Below are 24,929 nucleotides of genomic sequence, written 5' to 3'. Positions count from 1 at the left end.
TTCTATAAGGTTATTTTCTCTATGAAATTAGTGGAGTTACTAGTATGTAAAATATAGAAGCTTATCCACATTGTTCTCTAACTGTGCATACTGTGTGTGCAAAAAAATATCTTTTTTTCCCATTTCATTAATTCAAAACCCTTCAGGATTAAACTTTTTTGTTTGTTCACTTGTTTTGTTTAGGTGTGAAGCTGACTTGACAAGAAAATACCTTCTGTAATTTATCTCTGTTTACCAGGCAAATCTTAAATGGCACACTGTGCATCTTTTGGGTATTACACTGGCAATGTGACCTACTAAATATTGGCATGTGAGGCATAGGATTTGGGGAAGCAGCTGCAGATGGGAATTAACTGGCTTTACACCTACATTATTTGTTAGAGAATATATGCAGTGCAAGATACTCAGCAGATTTTCAGTAGACAAAAATATCCTACCCTGGTTTTAACCACAATCATTATTTTCTAAGCTTATCAGCCTGAAATGTGGCTTTTTAAAGATAGTTATACACAAATGCATCCTTTCCGATATGTACTTTTGATTCTTGACACTTTTGACCTTCCTTATAGCATGTACCTTTGTAATTTACTTCACTGGATTACTGAAGGATGCTTTGCTTTCTCCATTCTGACCTGCGAAATTATTATTCATCTCTCTTCCTATTCACTTCATATAATTTGCATTTTGTTTCCTCTAGCTCTGTTCTTTAAAGAGGGCATGTGAGTTAGGAAGTAATAGGAACATGATTGCAGTTTCGATCCTCTTCTATTTCTCAATTGCAATTAGCATTTAAAAGCCTAACCCCAATTTGTATTTAAAAATGCCATTTTTGTAGTCATGGTAATCTCGCTCATCAGCATTTTCAAGTTTAGTATTTACTGCTTTTAGCTACTATTTAGATGTTATCCTTTGGTCCTCTTTTTTCCCCAATCTTCCCCATGAACAGATGTTTATACAACTCAAAAGTATAATTTAGGTCAGCAGTCTCCAAACTTTCTGGCGGGGGGGGGGGAGAGAAATGGATGGTTCTGTGTGAGCAACAGGCACATGTGCCCCCCCCATATGCACAAATGGAGTGTGCATATGTGTGCATGTGCACCTGCCTGCTACGCGCCCAAGTGGAGCTGCATGCATGCTTGCCCACAGTTTTCTGCAGCCTGGTTCTGAACGGGCCACAGTCCGGGGGATGGGGACCCCCGATTTAGGTAACCAGTTCATTTAAATCTAAATATAGATAAAATACGATCAATACTGATTAATTACCGTATATGCTATTAACTCATTGTCCACTCTTACCAACCACATAGTTGGATGTTTTCCACAATGATCTATCCCTAACCTGATCTTTCAGGTCTTCTAATGGTGTGTGCCCATCACACTGTAATTGAATCCATCCATCTTCCTCTTTTTCTCTTTCCCATCCTGCTTACAATCTTTTTGGACTGTTGCCTTCTGGCAGAAGATACAGAACAATTAAAACTCAGACCACACCTTTTCTGAATAGTTTTTATCCCAGAGCTATAATTGCACTCAACAATGAACTAAAGGGCCACCATCAGTGAGCTGTTGGACAGTATTATTTGATCTGTTGTGTGGATGTTTGGGTGGTTTAGGCGCGGAGAATTTATGGTGGGTGGGGGTGTGTTTGGGGATTGTTATGTGTGTTGGACCTGGTCTTTGGGTGTTAAGTGAATTTCATTGTATGAGTATACTGTATATATACGTACAATGACAATAAAGTTGTTGTTGTTATTATTATTATTATTATTATTATTATTATTATTATTATTATTATTATTATTATCATTTGTGCCTTGAGTAAGAACTCTGGGTTGATTTGCTCAATGATCCATTTGGTTTATTTTCTTGGCTGTCCACAATATTCTCGAAAGTCTTCACTAACACTAAGGTTCAAAAGTGTCAATACTTTTCCTATTCTCCTTCTTCAAAGTCCAACTTTCACTTCCACAGAATGTCACAGGGAATACCATGGCTTGTTTGATTGTAGCTACGGTATATCACAGCATTTGGATATCTTTCCCAAGATCTTTGTGACTGCTCTGTCAATTGCTAGTCTGCAATATATTTTTTGACTAGTGAGAGCTTTTGGGAGAAAAGAATCGGTGAATAATTGTGCTTCAGCAAGACACTTACCCAATTCAAGTGGCTTTCAGTGGTGTGGACTTCAACTTATAGAATCATAGGGCTGGGAGGGACTTTGAAGGTCTTCTAATCCAACCCTCTGCCCAAGGCAGGAGTCCTTATACCATATCAGACAAATAGTTGTCCAATTTTTTTCTTGAAAACTTCCAGCAATGGACCACTCACAATTCTAGGAGGCAATCTGTTTCATTGATTAATTGTACTTACTATCAGGAAATTCATCCTTTTTCCAAGTTGGATCTTTCTCTGACCAGCTTCCACCCACTGCTTCTTGTTCTGCTCTCAAGTGCTATGGAGAATAACTCAATACCCTCTGCTCTGTGACAGCCCTTCAAGTATTGGAAGATGGCTATCATGTCTCCACTAAGCTTTCTCTTCGTTAGGCTAAACATACTTCATTCCCTTAGCCATATATCCTATGGTTTATTGCTCTTCTCTGCATTCATGATCACTTTCCCCCAAATTCTTACAACTTCCATTCCTTCAACTGTTTCATTCTTATTGGTAAGAATAAAATCTAGTATAGCTGACCCTCTGGTTCCCTCTTCCACCTTTTGGATGACGAAGTGGGTCATCTAGGCATGTCAGGAACCTGTTTGATCTTCCACTCGCTTAAGTTTATGTCAGGGTAAAGTTCCCGATTCATACAATAGTGTTTTTCCTGTATACCTCACTAACGGATTTGCACCCATTTCCTTGACTTGGTTAGTTGGCCTGCAATACAAACATAGAGCAATGTTATTTCTTTCTCTTGTAATATTCACCCAAATGCTTTCAAGAATGCTTTCGTCCTTGGTATTGTGTGTTTTTGTAGAGGTGTAGTACTTCTTTACTTACAAGGCAACTCTTTTGTTGGGTCTGTTTCTTTTGAATAAATTATATCCTTCTAGCAGTATGCTCCAATCACATGTTTCATCCCACCAAGACTCAGTAATAGCAACAATATCATACCTGCCTTCATGTACTAGGACTTGAAGTTGTCCCTGTTTATTCCACATATTTAGAGTATTAGTGTACAGCAGTGGTGAAATCCAATTTTTTTTACTACCGGTTCTGTGGGTATGGCTTGGTGGGGGTGGTATGGCTTGGTGGGCATGGTTTGGTGGGCATGGCAGGGGAAGGATACTACAAAATATCCATTCCCTCCCCACTCCTGGGGGAAGGATATTGCAAAATCTCCATTCCCACCGCACTCTGGGGCCAGCCAGAGGTGGCATTTGCCAGTTCTCTGAACTCAAAATTTCCGCTACTGGTTCTCCAGAACCTGTCAGAACCTGCTGGATTTCACCCTTGGTGTACAGACATCTGAGCCCTTTATGGCTGACTGTGCATTTGCTTCCTCTGTTGTTTTGAGTGTTCTTCCTTCTCACCAGGACATAGAGAAAGAGAGGGAGGAAAGGAGAGATGGAAGAAGGGAGGGAGGGAGATTTATTATTGATTACTGAATTGATTATCGATTATTGAAATGAGGGATTCTGTGTGTACACAGGGCAGCTTCTAATATTTCAGCACTGAAAATAGTTTTGGACTCAATTTAAGGATTATTTATTGTTATTTTTCTAATGCAGTGCTTCATGCTCTTTTACAGTTGCAAGAATGATGGAAAAACACCCAGTGAAGCTTTTTTCCCATCAATGCATTACAATACTTAGGAAAAGAGAACATTTTAAAAGTCTGCCATTCAAGAAACCGACAAAGAAAAAAACATGTAATATCCCAAACAGTCAGGATTTGTTCACCACTACTGTTTTTAAAAGCTGTGTGGCAGGCAAGCCATCTATTAAGTCACCCTATTACAGTCTATTCACTTTGTTGTCAAGAATAATCCTGGCAAATTTTTAGCAAATAGCATTGGAATACTTCTGGTAATTACTTATTTATTTTTCATGCATACAAATTCTGAAAATAGTACCTGGAGTAAAACAGTGACATAATTAAATCCTCATTCTAAAGTCTTCATTGGCATTTTTTGTGCTCTTTAAGCAGTGGAGAATTGGGCTTAGTTTTCATGCTAAGATATTGTGTGGGTTCTTTGGTTCAGCACCAGCAATTTTCCTTTGCAAACTATGCATTATGCTTTAGTTTTGTGCAGGAACCTAGGCCCATGAGTCATTTGTTCCAATAAATAAAGTGGTTGCCTGTTGTTTGTTCAACAAACAACGATTAAAACAAGAGGCTTAGGGCAATGTGGGCATTCAGCTATTACTATTTTTGGTCCTCTTATTTCTTCCATTGCTGATTTTCCAACTCCTGGATGGTTCTCCCCTGAAGAATGATTAGAAACAGAATAACAGGAAGCCCTATACCATTTCAGACAAATATTGTCCAATCTCTTTTTAAAAATCTCCAGTGTTGGAGCACCCACAACTTCTGGAGACAAGTTGTTCCATGATTAGTTGTTCTGTCAGGAAATTTCTCTTTAGTTCTAGGTTCTCTCCTTGATTAGTTTCCATCCATTGCTTCTTGTCCTGCCTTCTGGAGCTTTGGAGAATGGGTTGACTCCCTCTTCTTTGTGGCAGCCCTTTAGATATTGGAAGACTGCTATTATGTCACCCCTCGTCCTTCTCTTCATTAAATTAGACATACCGAATTCCTGCAACTGTTTTTCGTGTCTTTTAGCCTCCAGTCCCTTAACCATCTCTGTTGCTCTTCTCTGCACTCTTTCTAAAGTCTCAACATCTTTTTTATATCTTGGCAACTAAAAGAGGATGCAATATTCCAAGTGTGGTCTTACCAAGGCATTATAAAGTGGTATCAATACTTCAGGTGATCTTGATTCTATCCCTCTGTTAATGCAGCCTAGGACTGTGTTGGCAATGTGTGGGCTAAGGGAGCAGGAAGCTTTGGAAATGGCCTGTAGCACATAACAACCCTCATAAATTGGTTGTTTAATCTTGGCTTGCTTGTGTTTAAATTCCCAAAGAGTACAGGTAGTCCTTGACTAACAGCAGTTCATTTAGTGACCTTCATAGTTACAAAGGCACTGGAAAAAGTGACTTATGACCATTTTTCACACTTGCGACCGTTGCAGCATCCCCATGGTCACATGATCAAAATTCAGATGCTTGGTAACTGGTTCGTATTTAGTGTCCTGGGGTCATGTGATCCCCTTTGCCAACCCTTCTGACAAGCAAAGTCAATGGGGGAGCCAGATTCACTTAGTAACCCTGTTAATAACTTAACCATTGCAATGTTTCACTTAACAACAGAAAAGTCATCAAAACGCTTCACTTAGCGAGATGCATTTTGGGCTCAATTGCGAAATCGTCCGTGCAAAGACCCAGGACCCCTCTGTATCCCTTCCTCACAACGACGACGACAACAACAACCACCCTGTGAGGGTTTTTTACTGAGATCTAACTCCCGCAGGCAGGAAGCTTCGCGGCTAAGAGAGAGAGGACGGTACACCTTCAAAAACCCACGCGCAGCCCCCCCCCCTCTTCCCCATCCTTCTCCTCAGCGCCCGGCGAGTCGTGGTCCCGGGGCGCGCGCGCGCGCGCGCGCGGGGGAGCCTTTGGCCGGCGCGTGCCGCTTTGCCTCGGGGCTGGGGGGCGGGGGGAGTGGGCGTGGCTCCCGTGGTTGAAGCCGGACGGCAAGAAGAGCCGCCGGCAGAGGCTGCTGTGTGTGTGTAGGTGCTCGTCTTCGCTGGGTTGAGCCGGCGTTCGTGTTCTCACGTGGCCCGGTAAGAGGCGGTGGCCGGCGACTCGTCCCTTCTCCTGACCTTCCCCGCGTTTGCCCGTGGCTTCTGGGCGGGGGAGGTAGGGCACGATCGGGCGAGGGAGTCCAGCGGGCATTTCTTTCCGCGAGGGAGGGAGGGAGGGAATCTCTCGGCGGCGGGAGGGCTGCAGCGTTTGCGGCATCGTCCCCGTGGAGGCTGGAGAAAGTCCGAGGAAGGGAGCCGAAAAGAAAGGCGAGCCCGCGCTTCCCTCCGCCTGATCCACCTGCCCGTCGGGGCTCTTGCTTTCTTGAACCCGGGGCGTCTTCGGCAGGACCAGGTGATTGCCTTAGTCGCCTTTATTTCGGGGCGACTTGTTTGCGTGAACTTTCCAAGCAAAGGGTGGGATGAAGAACTTCCTCCCGCGAAGTTCTCTTCGTGCCCGCAAAAATAGGCTCCGCGATTACGGATCCTGGTAAAAAGGAGGCATGCCGTTTGGGGGTCCATGGGGTTTTTTTTGTTTTTTTTTTAAACCTTTTGGGAGCCTCCAGCGCGCCAACCTGTATCTACTCGAGAATAAGAAGTGAGAGCGTAGGTAGGGGATGATTACTTCGTAGATCGGGCCCTGCACCAGGCATAATTACGTAATTTTAATTACTTCTTTTTTTAGTAGTGGATCTGCAGGGTGGCTATTGACTCTGGCTTTTTAATCCTAAAAGGGTGAGAGATAATGTAGTTCTTCTCTATGGATTCCCAGAGCTGAATTGGAAATGTTGGTTTGGAATTGGAGCTTTTGAGGATTTCAATGAGATCGTTTTGGGGAATAGTTCCTTAGAAGCAACTGTAAGGCAGTAGTACAAGGAGTCCTGTTTCTGCACTTCACTGTAATCAGTGTGTTACCAAAAGTGCACAGGAATGAGAATTGAAAGAGAACAAACAAACAAAAAGAGATAATTAACTTAACTCTAGATATGTTTAACGGAATAGTGTTTTCTGGAAAAGAGAAGATTTAATTTAATTCTTAGGTTGTATAATTTACCAACAGACCTGTGATGGATAGTTAGAGAAAGATACAAGGAAATGTGGAAGATGTTTACGTTTTCTGCTTTATTTGAAAGCATAACAAATGTCATATTCTAACTGGGTATGTTAATTTGAAGATTGATTCACTACTTAGATACTTCTAAAGTACCTAGGTGCCAGTTTATTTAGACTTCGGTTAGACCCATCTAACCAAAAACTAAAATAGCCTCTTGTTTTTAGGTGAATATAGAAATGAGGCAGAACATCTTTCCATTTTGTTTCCCTGACAATATTTAAGGTTCATTCTCAGGGTCTTAATATAATAATGAATTTATGCTGGTTAATTAATGCACATAAAATCAGCTTCAATAAATTTAACAAGCATGCCAAGAAAAGTAATAAGTAGAAAGAAGCTATTATGAAATTATTGCTCTGGAATCATGAAAGGAAAAGATTCTGATTCTTCTACAGGAATTACAGAAATAGAATCAAAGGATGTAAGGTTCAAATTTGCAATGAAAGATTAGCTTTTGAAATAATTCCAAGTTTTCCAGCATGCATAATATTAAGAAATACTGGGTAAATTTGTTTTTATTGTAAACTTATTGCATGTTATCTAGCACATTAAAACCTTAAGACGTGTGTGTACAGGACAATGTTTTTTGGTGCATCTGATGTCAAACACCTCTAAACTTATGAAAATATTTATCTTTTTAATCACAGCAACGGCATGAGCTTCATAAATCCTTGGTTCAGAGAAAACATCAAAGTACCATTTAACTGAAGAATAAAGGAAGTATGAAAGAAAAACCTATTGGACTCTGAATTCTTGGACCACAAACAAACTTACTTCAAAAATGGTTCAGTACAAAAATATTGCTGTTCATTTTCTTGAAGAATGGTGTCCGCAGGAGCCTTTGCTTGGCTTTAAGAAACATCAACATATAAGGAAAAAACAGAGACTGATTCGGATAACAGGACTTCTCCTGGGTATTATGGCCATGAGCACACTCTCACTTTCAATCAGTGCCTTTTTCCAGTTGGAACCTTATAGCACAGAGACAATCAGCAGTCTGGACATTGAAAAATCCAAGTCAGTGCATCAAAGAACTCTATTGGACTATCAAGAACGGAATCAAAACGATACTCCGGGTTCACCTATTTCTTCGAAATTAGCAGATGAGCCTGGTAACCACACAGAACATTCTCAGGGGGACTACCCAACAGACCTTTTTTCTCTTGAGGAAAGACGACGGGGTGCTGTGATCCTTCATATCATTGGAATGGTTTACATGTTTGTAGCCTTAGCTATTGTCTGTGATGAATTCTTTGTTCCTTCACTGACAGTCATCACAGAAAAACTGGAAATTTCTGATGATGTTGCTGGGGCAACGTTTATGGCCGCTGGTGGCTCAGCCCCAGAACTCTTCACTTCTTTAATAGGAATCTTTGTATCTCACAGCAATGTTGGCATTGGAACCATAGTTGGATCTGCAGTATTCAACATCCTATTTGTGATTGGGATGTGTGCTTTATTTTCTAAACAGATTTTGCACCTTACTTGGTGGCCACTCTTTCGGGATGTATCCTTTTACATCCTAGACTTGATACTGCTAATCATCTTCTTTTTGGATAATTTCATTAGGTGGTGGGAAAGTTTAATATTACTGAGTGCATATATAAGCTATGTGACTTTCATGAAATTCAATGGGCAAGTAGAAGAATGGGTGAAAAATAAACTTAGCAGCAATAAAGTGGATAAAGTATCACCAGAACCTGATGGAAAGGTTAGTTATTGCAAAGAAAAATTATTGTAGTTATTAATGAAATCTTTCTGTAGCCACATTTACATACCAAAAACATACCATTGTTATATTGCCCTCATTTTTGTATGCCGGGGCAGACTATTTTATTGTTTTTAATCTAAATAACCTTTCATCTGAGTTTCGTGTCTACAAATGTGAATCAATATGTGGTCAACAATCACAAAGTATTTAATACTGCTATAAAAATGATCAAAAACTGAATCTCTAAGTTAAAGCATGTGTAACTAAGAAATAATATATAAAGGCACAAGGAACATTCAATTCAACGTGTATCAAAAACACATTGAAGTAATAATAGGACAGTTTCTAAAGGAAGCAAAAGTATCAGACAAGCCCATATAACATCATCTGAATGCAATAGCTGTTTGCTTCACCTTAGAAAATAATGAGGGTAGGATTTATGTTGAAGAAGAAAAGGCAGTATAATTAGCTATCCTGCTTCCAAATCAATGCATAATGTGTTGTGGATGTGTTATGCTGTTCGGTTTATAGATTATGCCAATCTGATTAGCAGTCTTTACAGTTTGCAGTTCTGTTTTTGATCTCTTCCGTGGCGCAAAATGTACTAACAAATATTGTATGGAGGAAAAAGTTTACTACTCACAAGATGTGGCCTAGTATTTCCCCTATATGTCAGAGATACCTGTTAGAAGTTTGCTGCGAGTGTGATGATTTCATGACAAAAACATCTTTGATTGTTCTGGGAGTTTTCACATCTAGGTTACTTATGTGTGTGATTCATGCCTCAATTTCTTAACATTGGCCTCATTCAATTATTTGTTAGATAATTTTGGAAATGCAGTTGATTATTGTAATAGAATGGACCTGCCCATTCCGCAATTTTATATCTGAGTTTTTGTGTTCCATAGAAAGTGTGCATTCCTGTAGGCTTAAATTTGACAACTCGCATTCATTTCAAAGGGATTAGAAGTTATTTCTATTGTTACGGTTTAGTTTGATTGCAGGTGTATTTGTGACAAAAGATAGATTTCCCACTGGAGATGATGTAATTTGACATTTCTTCATGTTTAAGTAATTCAAGATAGATACCTTTTAATCATGTTTAAGAGCAGTTCAATATCTCCAACCCTAGTTTACTGTTTAATTATTGCGGTCAAAGATAGAAAAGATAGGGAACATACATGTCACTTGGAAGAGGGCTTGCTTGGATGAATATTTCTTTAATCAGTTCTTACCCTGGTTAAGGAACTAAATTTGGAATTTTCTACAATGTGGGGAAATTATAATGAATACAGAATGAAGAACTGAGAATTATTCTGGATAAGTGGGTTTGCTATACTAGAACCGTGATGGCGAACCTATGGCACGGGTGCCACAGGTGGCACACAAAGCCATGTCAGTGGGCACATGAGCTCAGCTCCAGCTTCTGGGCCCACCAGTCAGCAATTGGGCCATTTCCCGCCTTCAGAGGGCCTCCGGTGGGGTGGGAAAGGCCATTTTCATCCTCCCCAGGCTCCTAGAAAGGCTCTGGAGCCTGGGGAGAGTGAAAAATGGGTCTACCGGGCCTACTGTGCCATCATGTGCCAAAAGCGGGGTGAGCACAGGGGGGTGAGGGGCACATAGAATTATGAATGAGAGCACACGCGTGCATGACCCCTCCTGCGCTCCCCCACTTGGCACGCAATGTTTAAAAGGTTAGCCATCACTGTACTAGAACATATAACTTAATCCCACTAAGTAAATCAGGGTTTCAAAAGATGTTTATTTCTAGATGAATACTCTTGCACTGAAATTCTTCAGAATAAACACATAGTTGCAAGGTTTTTAAAATAATGTGGATAAAGATTTTGATTGATAAGGATTTATATAAAATAAAAATATTTTATGTTCATTATTTTTGTGTGGTTACTGTAGCAAGCACAAAAATAAACCTTGCACAATGACAAGTTTTCAACTTTATAAAGTACTGAATATTATGGTTTTGAGCACCAGGATAATGCAAAATACAGTTTTCCTTATATGAGGTTACATTTACACCATGAGCCTAATCTATGACAGTACTTGGGGTTGATAAAATATTTTATTCTTTGTTAATTTTATATTCTGCTTTTCATTCAGGAGATTATTAGTCAAACTGGCTACTGATGTGGAGATTTGGTAGGAGTGTAGTATTGTTTAGTACTGCTGAGTAGTACAGGAACTTTTTTTAGTTTTAGGTGGTGGTTAGGCTTGAGGTAATGGCGCAGTGGTTAGAATGCAGTACTGCAGGCTACTTCTGCCGACTGTCGATTGCCAGCAGTTTGGCAGTTCGAATCTCACCAGGCTCAAGGTTGACTCAGCCTTTCTGAGGTTGGTAAAATGAGGACCCAGATTGTTGGGTGCAATATGCTGACTCTGTAAACCGCTTAGAAAGGGCTGTAAAGCACTGTGAAACGGTATATAAATAAGTGCTATTGCTGTTAAGTGATTGAATTCACCATAATGTATATTGTGATGCTTTACTAGCTTCTTATAATGGCCTACAAAGTTACAGTTTATCATTTATTGTGGTTGATCAAGTAATATTTTGTCTAGAAAGAGCTTTGCAATGGACACTGTTAATTCATTTTTAAATTTATACGTGTGGTGTTGTATTGATTGTTCACAATACAACAATAAACATTATGAAGGAACAATATGTTACATCAGTTCAAACATCATTGATAAACAATGAATTCTAGTTAAAATATTAACAGAATACCAATAAAAATACATATTATCCATATCTGACATAGCATCAAGTTATAAATGTGCAACATTAGGACATAAATGCTTATTTATAGAAGAAAGTATTTAGGTTTATATTAATAGAATAATAGAATAACAGAGTTGGAAGGGATCTTGGAGGTCTTCGAGTCCAACCCCTTGCTTAGGCAGGAAACCCTACATCACTTCAGACAAAATCAACCAATGATAAATGATAAAATCAACCAATGATTTAATCTACCCTCAGGCCCTGGATCTACCCCTTTTCTAACCTAGGTCTCCTTTCTTGATGGCACTCATAATATGCCAAGTAGGATGCTTGGAAAGCCTACTCATAATTTCATGGGGAAATTATTATTTCATGTAAGCAAGACCCATGCCATAGAGGGCTTTATATATTAAACACTCCAAATTGAGCTCAAAAAGCAAGAGGAAGCCAGTGTAATTAAGCCAGAACAAGTAATATGTTCCCAAAGGGAAACACCAGATAGAAGTTTCTGCATTCTGGGTTTATTATATTTTCCCAGTTTTCTTCAAATGCATTCCCACGTAACTGCATTGCAGTAATCTATTCAGGAGTAAATCACAAAATTCAGGTCAGGTCTACTCCGGATAAAGTTGGTAACTCATACAGCTAAAAGAAAAGTATCCTTCACCCCTATTTCTAGCTAAGTACTCGTGACAGTATGAGATCAAGCAGTACCCTAAAGTTACACACTTCTTTGAGTGGAAATGCAATCCTTGCCAGTGCAAGGAAAATGCCCCTTGTACTAGAGTTATCACCAACAACCAAACCCACTAGATCCAAGTTTATGGTTCATCAGTATCACAGTCCGGTCCAAGGAGGAGCTGATTACAGGGACTAATGCACCACGTGAAAATAGAAAGAGGAAAACAGAAAGCTGTCTAAATCCAGCTTTATACCTCCTGACAATCATACCCAGAGGTTTCATATAAATATTGAAAAGCATAGGAGATGGAACAGAACCCTGCAGTTCCCTAGCAACTCTAATCCCCTGGTATTGGACTCCAGAAGCTGCCATCGAGATAGGAACAGCACCATGATAGTCTCTGATCTCCAACTCTCAAGTGCTCCAGAAAGGCTTAGTGATCAGTAGTATGAAAAGCTGCTGAGAGATCCAGGAGTAGTGGCAGAGAGATACTTTTCCCTGTTACAGTCTTCAGTAGATCATACGTCAGAACAATCAGTTGTTTTCTTTTCTTCCTTTTCTTCTTTTCTTAGCCAGACTAAGACAGCTTCAGATAACCAGCAGTGTTTGGAATTGGTCAGCCACCTTGTTTAAGAAACTAGCTTACAGTTGGATGGAGGAACTGAAGTTGTTTGTTTCAATTGAGAGTGCTCCGCTGTATAGGTTTACTCAGAAATAAGTGCTGTGAGATCTAATGGAATTATTCCCAGAGAAGTATTTGAGTGCCTTAGGTTGTGGAAAATATTTTGGAAATTTGGTCTTAATATATAATGCAGATGGAATTTGCAAAGCTTGTAATGTGATATTTCTTCTCGAGCAAGCATTACATCAGAACTTGGACACTGGCTTCTAAAACAATTATTGAAGTGATTGTCTTTGCAGGGCAGATAATGTGCCTTGCAATGACATCTGTTATTGACTGAAGATTTTATCCTGTATTGCAAGGACATTATAGTAGTCAAGGACAACTGTAAAGCAATATTGTGATGAAGAATCAAGAAGAATTGATTTTGTATTTCTGTATCTACAGAATCTTTAATTTTTAAAAAGCAGCAGCAGCCCATCATAAAAAATAAAAATACATTTATCTGGCAGTACTTCTAGTTATTGACAATATGGAGAACTGACTAGCTAAAGTTCTTTATTTTGGATCTAAGGTACCCAAAATGCCCTGTAATGTTTGCAAATCTGGAAAGGTGTTAGCCAAAGAAAATTGTTGTCCCTGGTATTTATCTTTTAAGACTATATAGTAACCTAAGAGAAGGTCAAGAGAGTTCTAAGATACCTAATTAAAGAACCAAAAGGCTAAAGGGTAATCCTAGCAACAAATCTGCAGCCCTAACAAAATGTACACAGTCCCAATTAAAAAAAGAAAGAAATAAGCTGAAGATATTCTGTGCAGAACTACTGGTACAATAGACACTCTAAGAAAAGATCTAAAAACAAAAGTTGAGGAAGAATTTAAACATTATTAGTATGCTGGATAGGTTTACATTTAATGTTAACATTTGGTGAAATTTAGGCCTGCATGAAATCATAGCACTTTAGACCTATGTATTACCTAGAATTATACCATTTAGAGTTCATTTTTTAAAATCCTCATAAATTTGTATGAGATAGAAGCTTAAATTAATTATGTATTTTTTTTCAACAGCTCTAAAATGTTTTGTACTAATCAGTTTTTAAATAACAGAAAAGCTAGTTTCTTACAGTAAATGTAAGAATGTAAGAAAAAATGTAATTCTTGTTTATCGTGGCTGTGAAAAAGTTGCCTTCATTTTGTTTACAAAGCTTTGGTAAATAGAGGATATTAACGTATTGTATAAACTGACCAGAGTTATAGTAAGTTGAAGAATTACAGGTTAAACTCCAAATGGCGGGAAAGGAAGCAGCTTTAATACACAGTTTAAAGAAACTCTACAAGGATGTTTCCAAGAATCAGGATGTTTGAAATATGGCAGTTGTATAAGACTTGATAAAGATGCAAAATGTGAGGATAGATAGTTACAAAAGGATAATGGTTATTGCATGTGGCACCGGTGATTTGCAAAACTGCTTCTCATTGAGTATAATCAAAGTATTAAAATACATGGAGAAAATTGGAAAATTATGTTTCATAGGGATTTTAAATAAAAATTTCACAAGGGAAACAGATGGGAGAAAAGTCTATCCATATCACTTTTTCTTTAGTCTTCATAAAGATATTTCTTTGCCAACAATAATAAAAGAAATAGCACAATATAAGAATCTCCCTTGGAGTTAGTGTTAGCATTTCTTATACTGCTCTTTCTCTTTAAATTACATTTCAATTCTCTTTAAATTTCTCTTACATTAAATAACTTTAAATGTAAGTCATTCTCAATAATGTTTTAAATATGTCTCTTCATAGAACCTTTGTTACAAAAGTGACTGTTCCCACAAAACCCAAGAAAACTGTGATAGCTTTAATAGGTTCTATAGGTTTGATTGTTTACAAAAATACACATTTTTGTCAAAATTTGCCCAAGCTATCCCCTAAAAGTAATTGTGAAAGATTTTCTCATTATTTCACTCTTTTTTTGTTTAGCATCTCCTGACTACTTTTGAATAGATTGGTTTTAAAAACCACTTTTAGGTTGCCACGTTGTTTTCAAAAACATGCATCTGCAAGAATTACAGAATGAAAATATTCTGCTTGCCCTGATAAATGTTTTTAATTATATAAATAATTACATACATATATACATATACATAAATATCTAAAGTGATAACTTTGGGAAAGTTTTTAAAGGAAAGGAAATGTAAAACAGAAACAGTTTATTGTATTAGGATATGTGATTCTTTTTCAGCTAGCGACTCTTAATTTTCACCAGAAACATTAAACTTGCTAGATATAATGAAACATTTAAATTTAAATATTGACTGTTTTTATAATAAGTAAGAGTTGACATAGACTTTTATATGAGCAGACTTTTACTTGCATAATGAGACTTGCCCTTGCTCCCCTCCTCCCCTTCTCTTAATCCTCTCAAGTAGATTTGGTGTGGGTGAATCCATTCTGCTGGCAGATGCATTTCCATCAGCAGGTAGAGATTATTGAATAAAATTAGTTGTGTTTCATTTTGGTATCTGATGAAATTAAATATTATTTGTTGCTCACAGGAGGGGGGAAATCCAAAATGTATGTTGACTTTATCAAGACTAACCATTATATAAATTATATAAAAGCATATGCACTTCTCAAGTGTTCTAGAATTCTTTCATAGACAAAATGTTACCAGTCCCCTCCCATACAAATATAATAATGTATACATTTCCCTAAGACAAAATTGGGACTTAGTTCCAATTAGTCATATAAAAGAATGAACTATAAATTAAACAAATCACTTTACCCTACAGTCCTATGCTGGCCTACTCCTAAATATTAAGTTCAGTGGAACTGACTTTTAAGGTAAATAATAATTCCTCATTTCTAATATTTGACATATTAGATAAATCATGAGGGAGATATGTTGATCTCTACTGCAAGCTACTGTTAAAACCCCAATTATTCCTGAAAATTATTACACTTTTGATGGTCTTTGATTCTAGAATGGTGTTAAGGTCAATGTTACATTGATTCCAAAGCAGTTTAAAATTATCATTCAGGTCTAGATCGATGGCAGTTGTAACTGGAATTGTATTTTTGGACCTTTTATAGAGATTTTTAAAGGATGGCAAATTTAGAAATTTCTCATTTTTCATAAATTAAGATATTTAAAGAGACTTCAGTGGCATAGTGTGCGGCCTTAATAGCTCTATAGAAGGCCACCCCTATAGAAGAGAATAGTGGAAGAGAGAGAGAAATTCTCAGATAGATTTTTTTTTTACTAAACAAATATTTTTACAAATATTGAGAATTTTCTTTGGCAATATTGTTGAGCACATTGTAAGCCGCCCTGAGTCTTCGGAGAAGGGCGGCATATAAATCAAATTTAAAAAAAAATATGCAATTAGGAAAGAAGACCATATATATTCAAACAGTTTTTACATTGTTTAAAATGTACTGTAAATATATTTCTGGAAAAAGTTGAAACTACAGTAATGGATGTAAAACTGATCACAAATTATACTCAGAAAATAATATTACAGTAATGCATATTACTATTGAAATAAATAAAAATAAATGGCATTATGAATAAATTTCACATTCACTTTTTTAAACTTGATGGGTTATATTTTGGTACTCCTAAATAAGTCATGAAACATTCTAAAATTTATTCATTTGATTTAGCTTTTCAGGTTTCTTTAATCAAGAGCTAGTAGAAGTTGTGGCAAAGTTGTACTGAAAACTTCAGACATCAGTGATTTTTGTAAAAACACTGATTTTAGTAAAGTTTTGATATGGTTCAATGAAGCATTTCTTACATTAACCAAAAATGCCCCTGGGATCATTTAGCAAATAGTAGTTATTGTTGGAAGACCCTGAATTTATAATCTGATATAAGTTTAAAACTAGGGATTTCCCTAAAAATAATATTGATAAGGAAGAACTAGAGACAATTTGTTCCTGATATTTTATGGCTTGGCTGAGTCAAAGAATGACCTAGCAGATCAATTTCATAGTTATTGAGCTCACATCAAAGGAATTAAGAGCATGGAAATGGAAGTATATGGGCCATTAAATGTATCTTATTTCTTCATATTATAAAGCTAATTATTTTCTTTTACTAAGCAAAACCACTCATTTTATTTTTTTAAATCTGAATTATTTAAATTTATTTATGTAAATGCTGTAGTTGTATTAAATTTAATTTTAAATTTTATACATTAGGAAATAACTTGAAGGAATGAACTATTATTGACACTGTGCCAACCTAAAAGGTTATAAACTTTGTGGAAAACTTGAATTTTGCTACTTTATATGCACTTAACCTTCCACTGTAATCTCTATAGGTGAACTCAGTTGTGTTCTCAGGGTTTGTCATGTCCAACCTTACTAATAATTCTTGAACATAATAGTTAAACATCAAGAAAGCATTAGGTTGATGGATACAATTCTGGAATATAACTGCATACATGTTATTTATATTAAAATAAAATCATGCTTGTAAAATTGCAATACATTTTTTTGCATTTCGAATTGTGGAGGAAAAAGAAACATGAAAAGAAAGCAAACTTGCCTGGCATTTAATTTTTGCTGGAAAGCCAATTCAATGTAGTGTAAGAAATTGCCAGTTTTTGAGTATTGAACATACATGTAAAATATTTTACCTTCATTTAATCCAATTGTACAGTCAGAAAGGCATATTCTATAGAGTTCACTGAAACAATGGCTTAAAAGCTATGGTTTTAATGATTAATGAAGTCAAGTGAATCAGTAGAATGTAGACTCTCAGCATCTTAATACTGCTTAGTTTTTGTATTTGGATTACATGGCATTTTCCGGTAAGGCATTAGGTATCAGAAGCACTTTGTGCATTTTCTTCAGACCTCATTGCAAAAAGTAGCTACTTCATGTTGGCTAGAAGAGGCTTTTTTTCAGGCATTCTTATAGTCACTCTATATGGTTACAGATATTACTGCAAGATAAAATAAGGAACAATTTCAACAAAAGAAAAAAGAAAAATCTTAACATGTTTACAAAGGCAAACTTTGTACGTCGACAAATGAATTTCACCATTGGCAGTAAGATATGTCAACTTGTAAGACACCAATCAAATAATATTATTTAATATTAAATAAACAATGTTGCATGAAATAATAGTATCCTTAGGTATCATGGATTATCTTCAACAATTTATTTTTAAAATATATTAGGAAAAAAAATTAAAATCTCCATCTCAGGTTCATAAGAAAAATATATATTCATTTTTTTTTTATTTTGATGAATATAATCTTGACTGATTGATTTTGTCAAAATCTTAATATTCTGTATAACTATTATGGAAAAATGAGTTTTATTCTTGAAATAGTTATCTGTGAACTGAGGAGAGTGGATGCTTTATGTCCACTGGGAACAGGTGCTGTGGAAGAAGAAAGAACAAATGGCAGACATCTCTATGGTGGATGCCTTTGAAGATATATTACGTCTGGCTAGACAATTTTGTGTGGGGGGGGGGGAGATTTGTTTGGTTAAATTGACCATTTTTTGTAATATCTAAATAGGACTTTTTTCTCTTTTTCATTGTTATCCCATCTTTTCTCAGATGACCAATCTTCAATATTTATGGAATTGTTTTTCTTCCACATTTGTTAGTAAATGTTAAAATGATTGATATATAGCAGGGGTGTCAAACTGGCGGCGCATGGGCCGAATGTGTCATGCACAGGCCATGCCCACCCCAGCTCTGTGAAGAGAAAAAAGTCACGAAACATCACCTGACTGCAACGTGATGCCACAAGTTTGACACCCATCATATATAGTCACTGAATGCTGTAAGTGCAATTGTTTATTCAATAGCTAGATAATGTAGTCATACAATTAATATTTATTTCTTTTTTCTAACCCTTGCATTGTTGGATTGTGGACTTTGGCAGATACATACTATATATGAGAATATCATATATAACATTTATTATGGAGAAGAATATCTAGAACTGGTTTCAGATGGGCTTGTCAAGCGTGGGTTAACAGAGTAGAGAAATGGGCCATGAACAGCTTTTTTGTCTATGTTTAGGATTTGGATTTTGTGGGAAGGGCTGCTCTTTTATGGAAATCGTCCTAAGTTCAGAGTTGACTTCCTTTCAGATGAATATTGCATAAGGATTAATTATCAGATGTTAAAAGCAACATAGCCAAACCAAAGAAATGTGTTGGCTATAACCAGAGGTGGTCTTCAGCAGGTTCTGACCAGTTCTGGAGAACTGGTAGCGGAAATTTTGAGTAGTTCAGAGAACCAGTAAATACCACCTCTGACTGGCCCCGCCCCATCTATTCTCTGGCTCCCAAGACCCAGCTGATCGGGAGGAAAAGGAGATTTTACAGTATCCTTCCCCTGCCATGCCCACCAAGCCACGCCCACAGAACCGATAGTAAAAAATTCTGAATCTCACCACTGGATATAACCAATATTAGCTTCATGGAATGAAATAGTAGAAAACCAACATAACATTTTGGTATCGGTTTGGCTCAAAAACCATGTTTTTTTGTTTTGTTTTTTGTGGGTTCCATAGTTCTCTACAAGAGGATATCAGTTATAAATTTTCTGAGGATGTAGGAAACCCAGAACTGGTGTAACAAAGTACAGAGCTGATAGCCAATCTTGGCAAAAATTTCCAACAAATATATCCCTTGTGTTGGAATTTCTACATAGATCATAGTTCCTACTTCAGTTTTTTTAACTTCTCTGGAAAGAAATTGAACCCTCAGAGGCTTAAATAGCACTCAAGCTTATGGTCTTTACCTTATCTTTTGATAAACTTTTTCTTTTGTCTATTATCCCTGTAATATATTAAATTCACTTTATGTGAAATGCTAATAAAGGTTGATTTTTCTTTTTCTTTTTTGGCTTCATATATGCCAAAACTTTCATAATTTTACCTTTTTTGCTTGATACATTATTTTTTTCTTTACATTATTAAATCTTGCTTTAGAATCAGACTTATTAATTATAGGAAGGACTTGTCTTTTACCAGATTTATCATCTGACTAAAGACCGAAGAGTTTCTAATTAGGTTGATTACTAGTGAAATCTTAAAAGGGAGTGAATAATACCGTGTATAGAAAAAATGTGGATCATTTTATTTTTCTTTCTGTTTCTTATCTTTATAACAACTGAAAGTTCAATTTTAACAGTAAGTGTAATTTTATTCAATAATGGTATATTGATGTTTTAAGCATCTGATACCTTAAACTGTCTCTATATCTCATCATTAAGTGAAAAGAGATTTGGCAACAAACAAAAGCAAAGTTTATGAAAATTGCCTTTTTATGCAATAGAAGTAAGTGTGACTAGTTTTTAAAAGCTATGTAGACAACTAGTATTTAAACATTTGTGCCTTGATTACACTAGATGTGTTTTCAAGCACCACCAGAAAGTAGTATATTGAAAGCTAAATCTAGATACCAGTTTGAATGTATTTATTTGAGAAAACCCATCTGAATTTTCATACTCCATTCTCCATTCATGTTGGTTTAAGTTGGTTTTTAACTTATCTGGTGTATTTCTAGCAGCAAATATATTTAAAATCATTATTTGTGAAATTGGTACATAAAATCTCAATAATTTTGTAAGATTTTCAACTAAACATTATTAATAGAAGAATCTTTTAATAAATGAAAAAAATAATTCAGAGACTTGTTAGTATGATTCAGATAATAAAAATAAAAAATAAAAAACTCAACTTGTCTGTAGAAGCCTTTGTGAACTTTTCATTACTCCCAGTATTATTAGTTATAAAAAAAATCAATTGAGAAACTATGAAAGGTACAATTTTATTTAAAATACTAGCAATTGCACCCTGCTTATATTATCATTTGCTCTGTAAACTGCTTTGAGATTAAAAGAGGATAGATATAAATACTAGGAAAATACTAAATGGAGATGGAACAACAGTGATCAGAACAATGAATGTTATGGAGAAACTTTTAAAAAGTTAAATGTATTTATTTGAAGTCCATGGTCAGAAGCATTAGAGATATTATTTACAGTTTTGTGTAGATTAATGACAAAAAATTTCCACAGCATTCTACATTTTGCTTTTAGTTTCTGTCTCAATCCAAACTGAACCTATGGGGAATTCAGCCATTACTATAAAATCACTATGCAAGTAAATTATTAATTAGAACCTATCTGTTTATCATTAAGCAAAAATTGGATTTGAATAACATGGTACAAAGCTATGGTACAAATGCATCTTTATTATTTTATTCATTTGAGAAATGGAAAACATTGAGTGAATTGTATCTGACAAAATCAGTGGAATATGCCAAAAAATTCTTAAAAAGGGGGGGAGGGACACAATTTAATAATCTGTTTTTAAGGAAGCTATATTGGCTGATTTCAGCTCTCTAACCCCCAACCTTTGTAATATCACTCTCCATATACATTATATTATACAAATCATATTATATATATTATCTTATACAAATCATACTCTAAACAAGATAAGATTACAGGAAGTTGCTAAGCGAAGTCGTTTTTACAACCTTTTTTTTTTTACCATGGGTGTTAAGCAATTCACTGCAGTTATTTATTATTTTATTATTTAGACTTCCATACCGCTTCATAGTGCTTTACAGCCCTCTCTAAGCAGTTTACAAAGTTAGCATATAGCATATTGCATATTAGCATATTGCATTAGCATTAGCATATTGCCCCTAACAATCTGGGTCCTCATTTTACCCACCTCGGAAGGATGGAAGGCTGAGTCAACCTTGAGCCGGTGAGATTTGATCTGCTGATCTGCTGAACTAGCAGTCAGTTGAAGTAGCTGCAGTACTGCACTCTAACCACTGTGCCACCTCGGCTCTAATTGTTAAGTGAATCGTGTAATCATTAAGCAAACCCAGCTTCTTCCATTGGCTTTGCTTGTCAGAAGGTGGCTGGGAAGATTGCAGGTAATAATTACATGATTCTCATATAAATATATGCCAATTGCCGAGCACCCAAATTTTGACAACGTAACTGTGGGAATAATGCAACAGTCATGAGTAAAGGACCAATGATAACTCACTTTTTTCAGGGCTGTAACCAGTTGCTAAGCAAATGGTTGTATTATTGTTTTAGTACCTTCCAGTAAATGGTTCTTTTTATTTCAGTTATATTTGCAGCTCACAAGATTCTTAAGATTTGTTCAAAGCTATAAAATTTTGTGATTGACTGGAGATTTAAATCTACTTCAGTTGGGTAAAACTCCAATAAACCTATTAAAAGTAACAACCTATTAAAGAAGATAAGGAAATTATATACTTGTTAAAATTTTAACCCCTTTTTTAGTTTTAAAGAAAGAGATCCCAAAGAGGGCGGCAATTAAAAGTTGATTACTATAAATTGAAACAATTAGAACATGAATGACTCAGTAAAAATGTCTTAAAATAATATTTGGAAAACTTAAAAATTATGATACAAGATATCAGCTGAATCAGTATTTTAACTAAATACCTGCTTAAATATAATCCAGATATACCGCATTCAAGAGCCATTCCTACAGATAGTCCTCAACTTACAACCACCGGTTGGGACCGGAATTTTGGTTGCTAAGCAAGGCAGTCATAATAAGAGATAACACATAACTGCCACAATCCTGGCTATTCCCATTACCATTGTTAAGCAAATTTTACCAATCATTAGTTGATGAGCCACCTCAATCCAAGCCATCCCTGAGCCTCAGTAAGGTAAAGGTCAAACTGCAACTCCCCCAATTGCTTATCCACCCCGCCCAATGTCTATGCAGCTCTGTGGATGTTTGCCAGACCCAGGAAGCCTCAGATGTTCAAGTCCAGTCATAGTTGTCTTCACCACCATGATAGATAGATAGATAAATAGATAGATAGATAGATGACAGACAGACAGACAGACAGACAGACAGACAGACAGATAGATAGATAGATGATGGATGGAAGAGAGGGGGGAGGGAGGGGAGAGAGAGAGAGAGCATCATGAGATATCACTGTTAATCCAATAACACTCTTGAGTGTCCTACCACTGAAGAATTCCCAGGCAGTGAAATAGATTGGGAGGCTGCTAAAGTACATGTAGTAGAAATTTCAGCAAGAAACTGAATGAAAATTGGTTAAAGAACAGTGTCATGCCTATTACATAGCAATAAATCCTCTGTGTCTGAGAATAACTCTCCCGTGGACATATCTCATATGATTCAGGGGCTTTCAACTATGCTCCATAAATTAAGTATTGGTGCTTATGATCCTTTTGTAAGGCACTTTGTGGATAAAAATCACTTGCCTCAGTGCTGACCTGGATGCCATAGTTGAGGCAAGTTCAAATTGGAAATCCATTGCCCCATCTGGTCTGGATTTATGGAATCATTTTCAGTTTGTGATAATTCTTAAAGCTACACATTCAGCCACGTGCACTTATGACCCACTCTATCATGACTGATTTGATCCAGCCAGGGAGATTAACCAGACAGATCCAGAGTGTAATAAATACATCTTTGAGGAAGAGATGGGTGATACTGATAAAAGTATCAGCATTGTGCCTGTTTTTCAAGAAATCCACAATGGGTCTCTTTCATTTTCAAAACTATAATCCAACTGCTAGTACTTTCTAATGTTCCCTTTGGGGGAACATCTTCATGAAGGTAATGGCTATACAGTTATAGGCTAAACCTCTAAACTGCATGCTTTGTAGATCAATCTCATCAACGAATTAGAGCAGAGGTCTTCAAACTTGGCAGCTTTAAGACTTGTGGACTTCAAGTCTTGAAGTCCGCAAGTCTTAAAGCTGGGAGTTGAAGTCCACAAGTCTTAAAGCTGCCAAGTTTGAAGACCTCTGAATCAGAGGAAATAAGACTGAATTTGCGTAATATATTTAAGTGAACCATAAAATAAGTAAACATGTTAAAGCACCCAAACACAGACAAAAACCCTAACCAAAGTTAACACAAAGTTGTGCAAATGCAGCCATGCGATCTTTAACTGACCTGATTAAACATGTTGTATGAACCCAATCACACTGAATTAAGTAAAGTTGGGAAGCTTTCACATTTGGAAAGAACTGGAAGTAAAACTCTTGGTAAAAGAACATTTGCATTTCCTCTTGACCCAATCACACAATTTCAAAATTTGTGCTAAATTTGATTAGACATTAGAAAAAGCATTGTAAAACAAATTTCTAATTGAAAGTTAAAAGCAATTACTTCAGGACCATGGAGAGCTGCTACCAAAAATAAATACAGTAAATGGGGCAAAGAACTCTTGGACCTTAAAATATCGTATCATGCCTTTATATACAAAAATAATGTTGGATTCATATTGGTTTTCTCATTTGTAATAAAATTATGCCAGGCATATTTTAGTCTGTTTTATAGTTATGTTAATTAAACTCTAATGGGAAGAAATCAGTCAAATACTCTTTTTATATAAATAAAACTAGAGATCAGATCAGCACAGAAACTGCTCACGGTCACCTCTGAATTTGCTTAGGGGAAGATATGTTCCAGATGTGCTGCAGATTAAGACAGAGATGTGTGAGATTAGTTTGATCTCATGCCAAATGCCTACTTATCTTTTTCATTTTCAGTGGGAGAAACAGTTGATTTAACTGGCTCTGAAGCCCCTTAAGCAAGAGCGATTTAAACAGCCTAATTAAGATTTTACATGTATATGAAATTTACTGATGGCTCCATGCAAAATTTCTCTTTCAAAAACTTGTTTATTTACATAGAGGGATATGATGGGATAATATTAAAAGATGCATGTGTTTTGTAAGAATGTACAAATTGTTCAGTTTCTCACACTATCCAGGAGTTTACTGGCTATCTTTCTCCCAGTTTCAGGCATGTCTATATTTAGACCAGCATAAAGAAAGCTATTGTGAGGGATTATAAGGGCTAATTATAGATAATTAAACAGGTAATAACATTAGAAATATCTAGATGTTCTGTAGCTATTATTTTCATAATTTGGTATTTTAGACAGAAATTTTTAGATGTGATATTTTGAATTGTTCTTCAGTACTTTGCTCAGATATTTTTTTAAAAAAATCAATACCTAGCATGGCTAATTTGTATTTTAGAGTGTAATATCCTGACTAAATCCAATGAAAATGAAGAGGGAAAAATAAGTCTCTAAATCTGGCATAATCAAACTAATCATAATTAATATTGAAAGTGGATGAAACTGCCTGCACACATTCAGTAGAGCACAGGATAGTGAATAAAATAACCGTAACATTTTCATTCTTATGAGTTCTAATTTTAGAA

General features: G+C 36.2%; 1 protein-coding gene across 4 annotated transcripts in view; it reads left to right on the top strand.

The window, feature by feature from the left end:
- Nucleotides 1-5,746: 5,746 nt before the first annotated feature.
- SLC24A2 (solute carrier family 24 member 2) overlaps nt 5,747-24,929 on the top strand; it is a 69,946-nt gene continuing 50,763 nt past the window's right edge. The window contains exons 1-2 of one of the 4 annotated variants that reach the window (XM_034410510.3): nt 5,747-5,845; nt 7,565-8,628. In XM_034410510.3, the coding sequence (XP_034266401.1) occupies nt 7,699-8,628 (930 nt within the window). In that variant the 5' untranslated portion in view covers nt 5,747-5,845; nt 7,565-7,698. Of the gene's footprint in view, nt 6,159-7,564; nt 8,629-24,929 lie in introns of all 4 variants that reach the window. The other 3 variants (XM_034410509.3, XM_034410512.3, XM_034410511.3) reach the window with 3 other exon arrangements.

The sequence above is a fragment of the Pantherophis guttatus genome, chromosome 2 (genome assembly GCF_059756535.1).
Source record: "Pantherophis guttatus breed Tessera chromosome 2, ASM5975653v1, whole genome shotgun sequence".
In the NCBI taxonomy this organism is placed as follows: domain Eukaryota; kingdom Metazoa; phylum Chordata; class Lepidosauria; order Squamata; family Colubridae; genus Pantherophis; species Pantherophis guttatus.
Note: the sequence above shows the minus strand (reverse complement) of the source record. Positions and strands in the feature narration are given on the sequence as shown.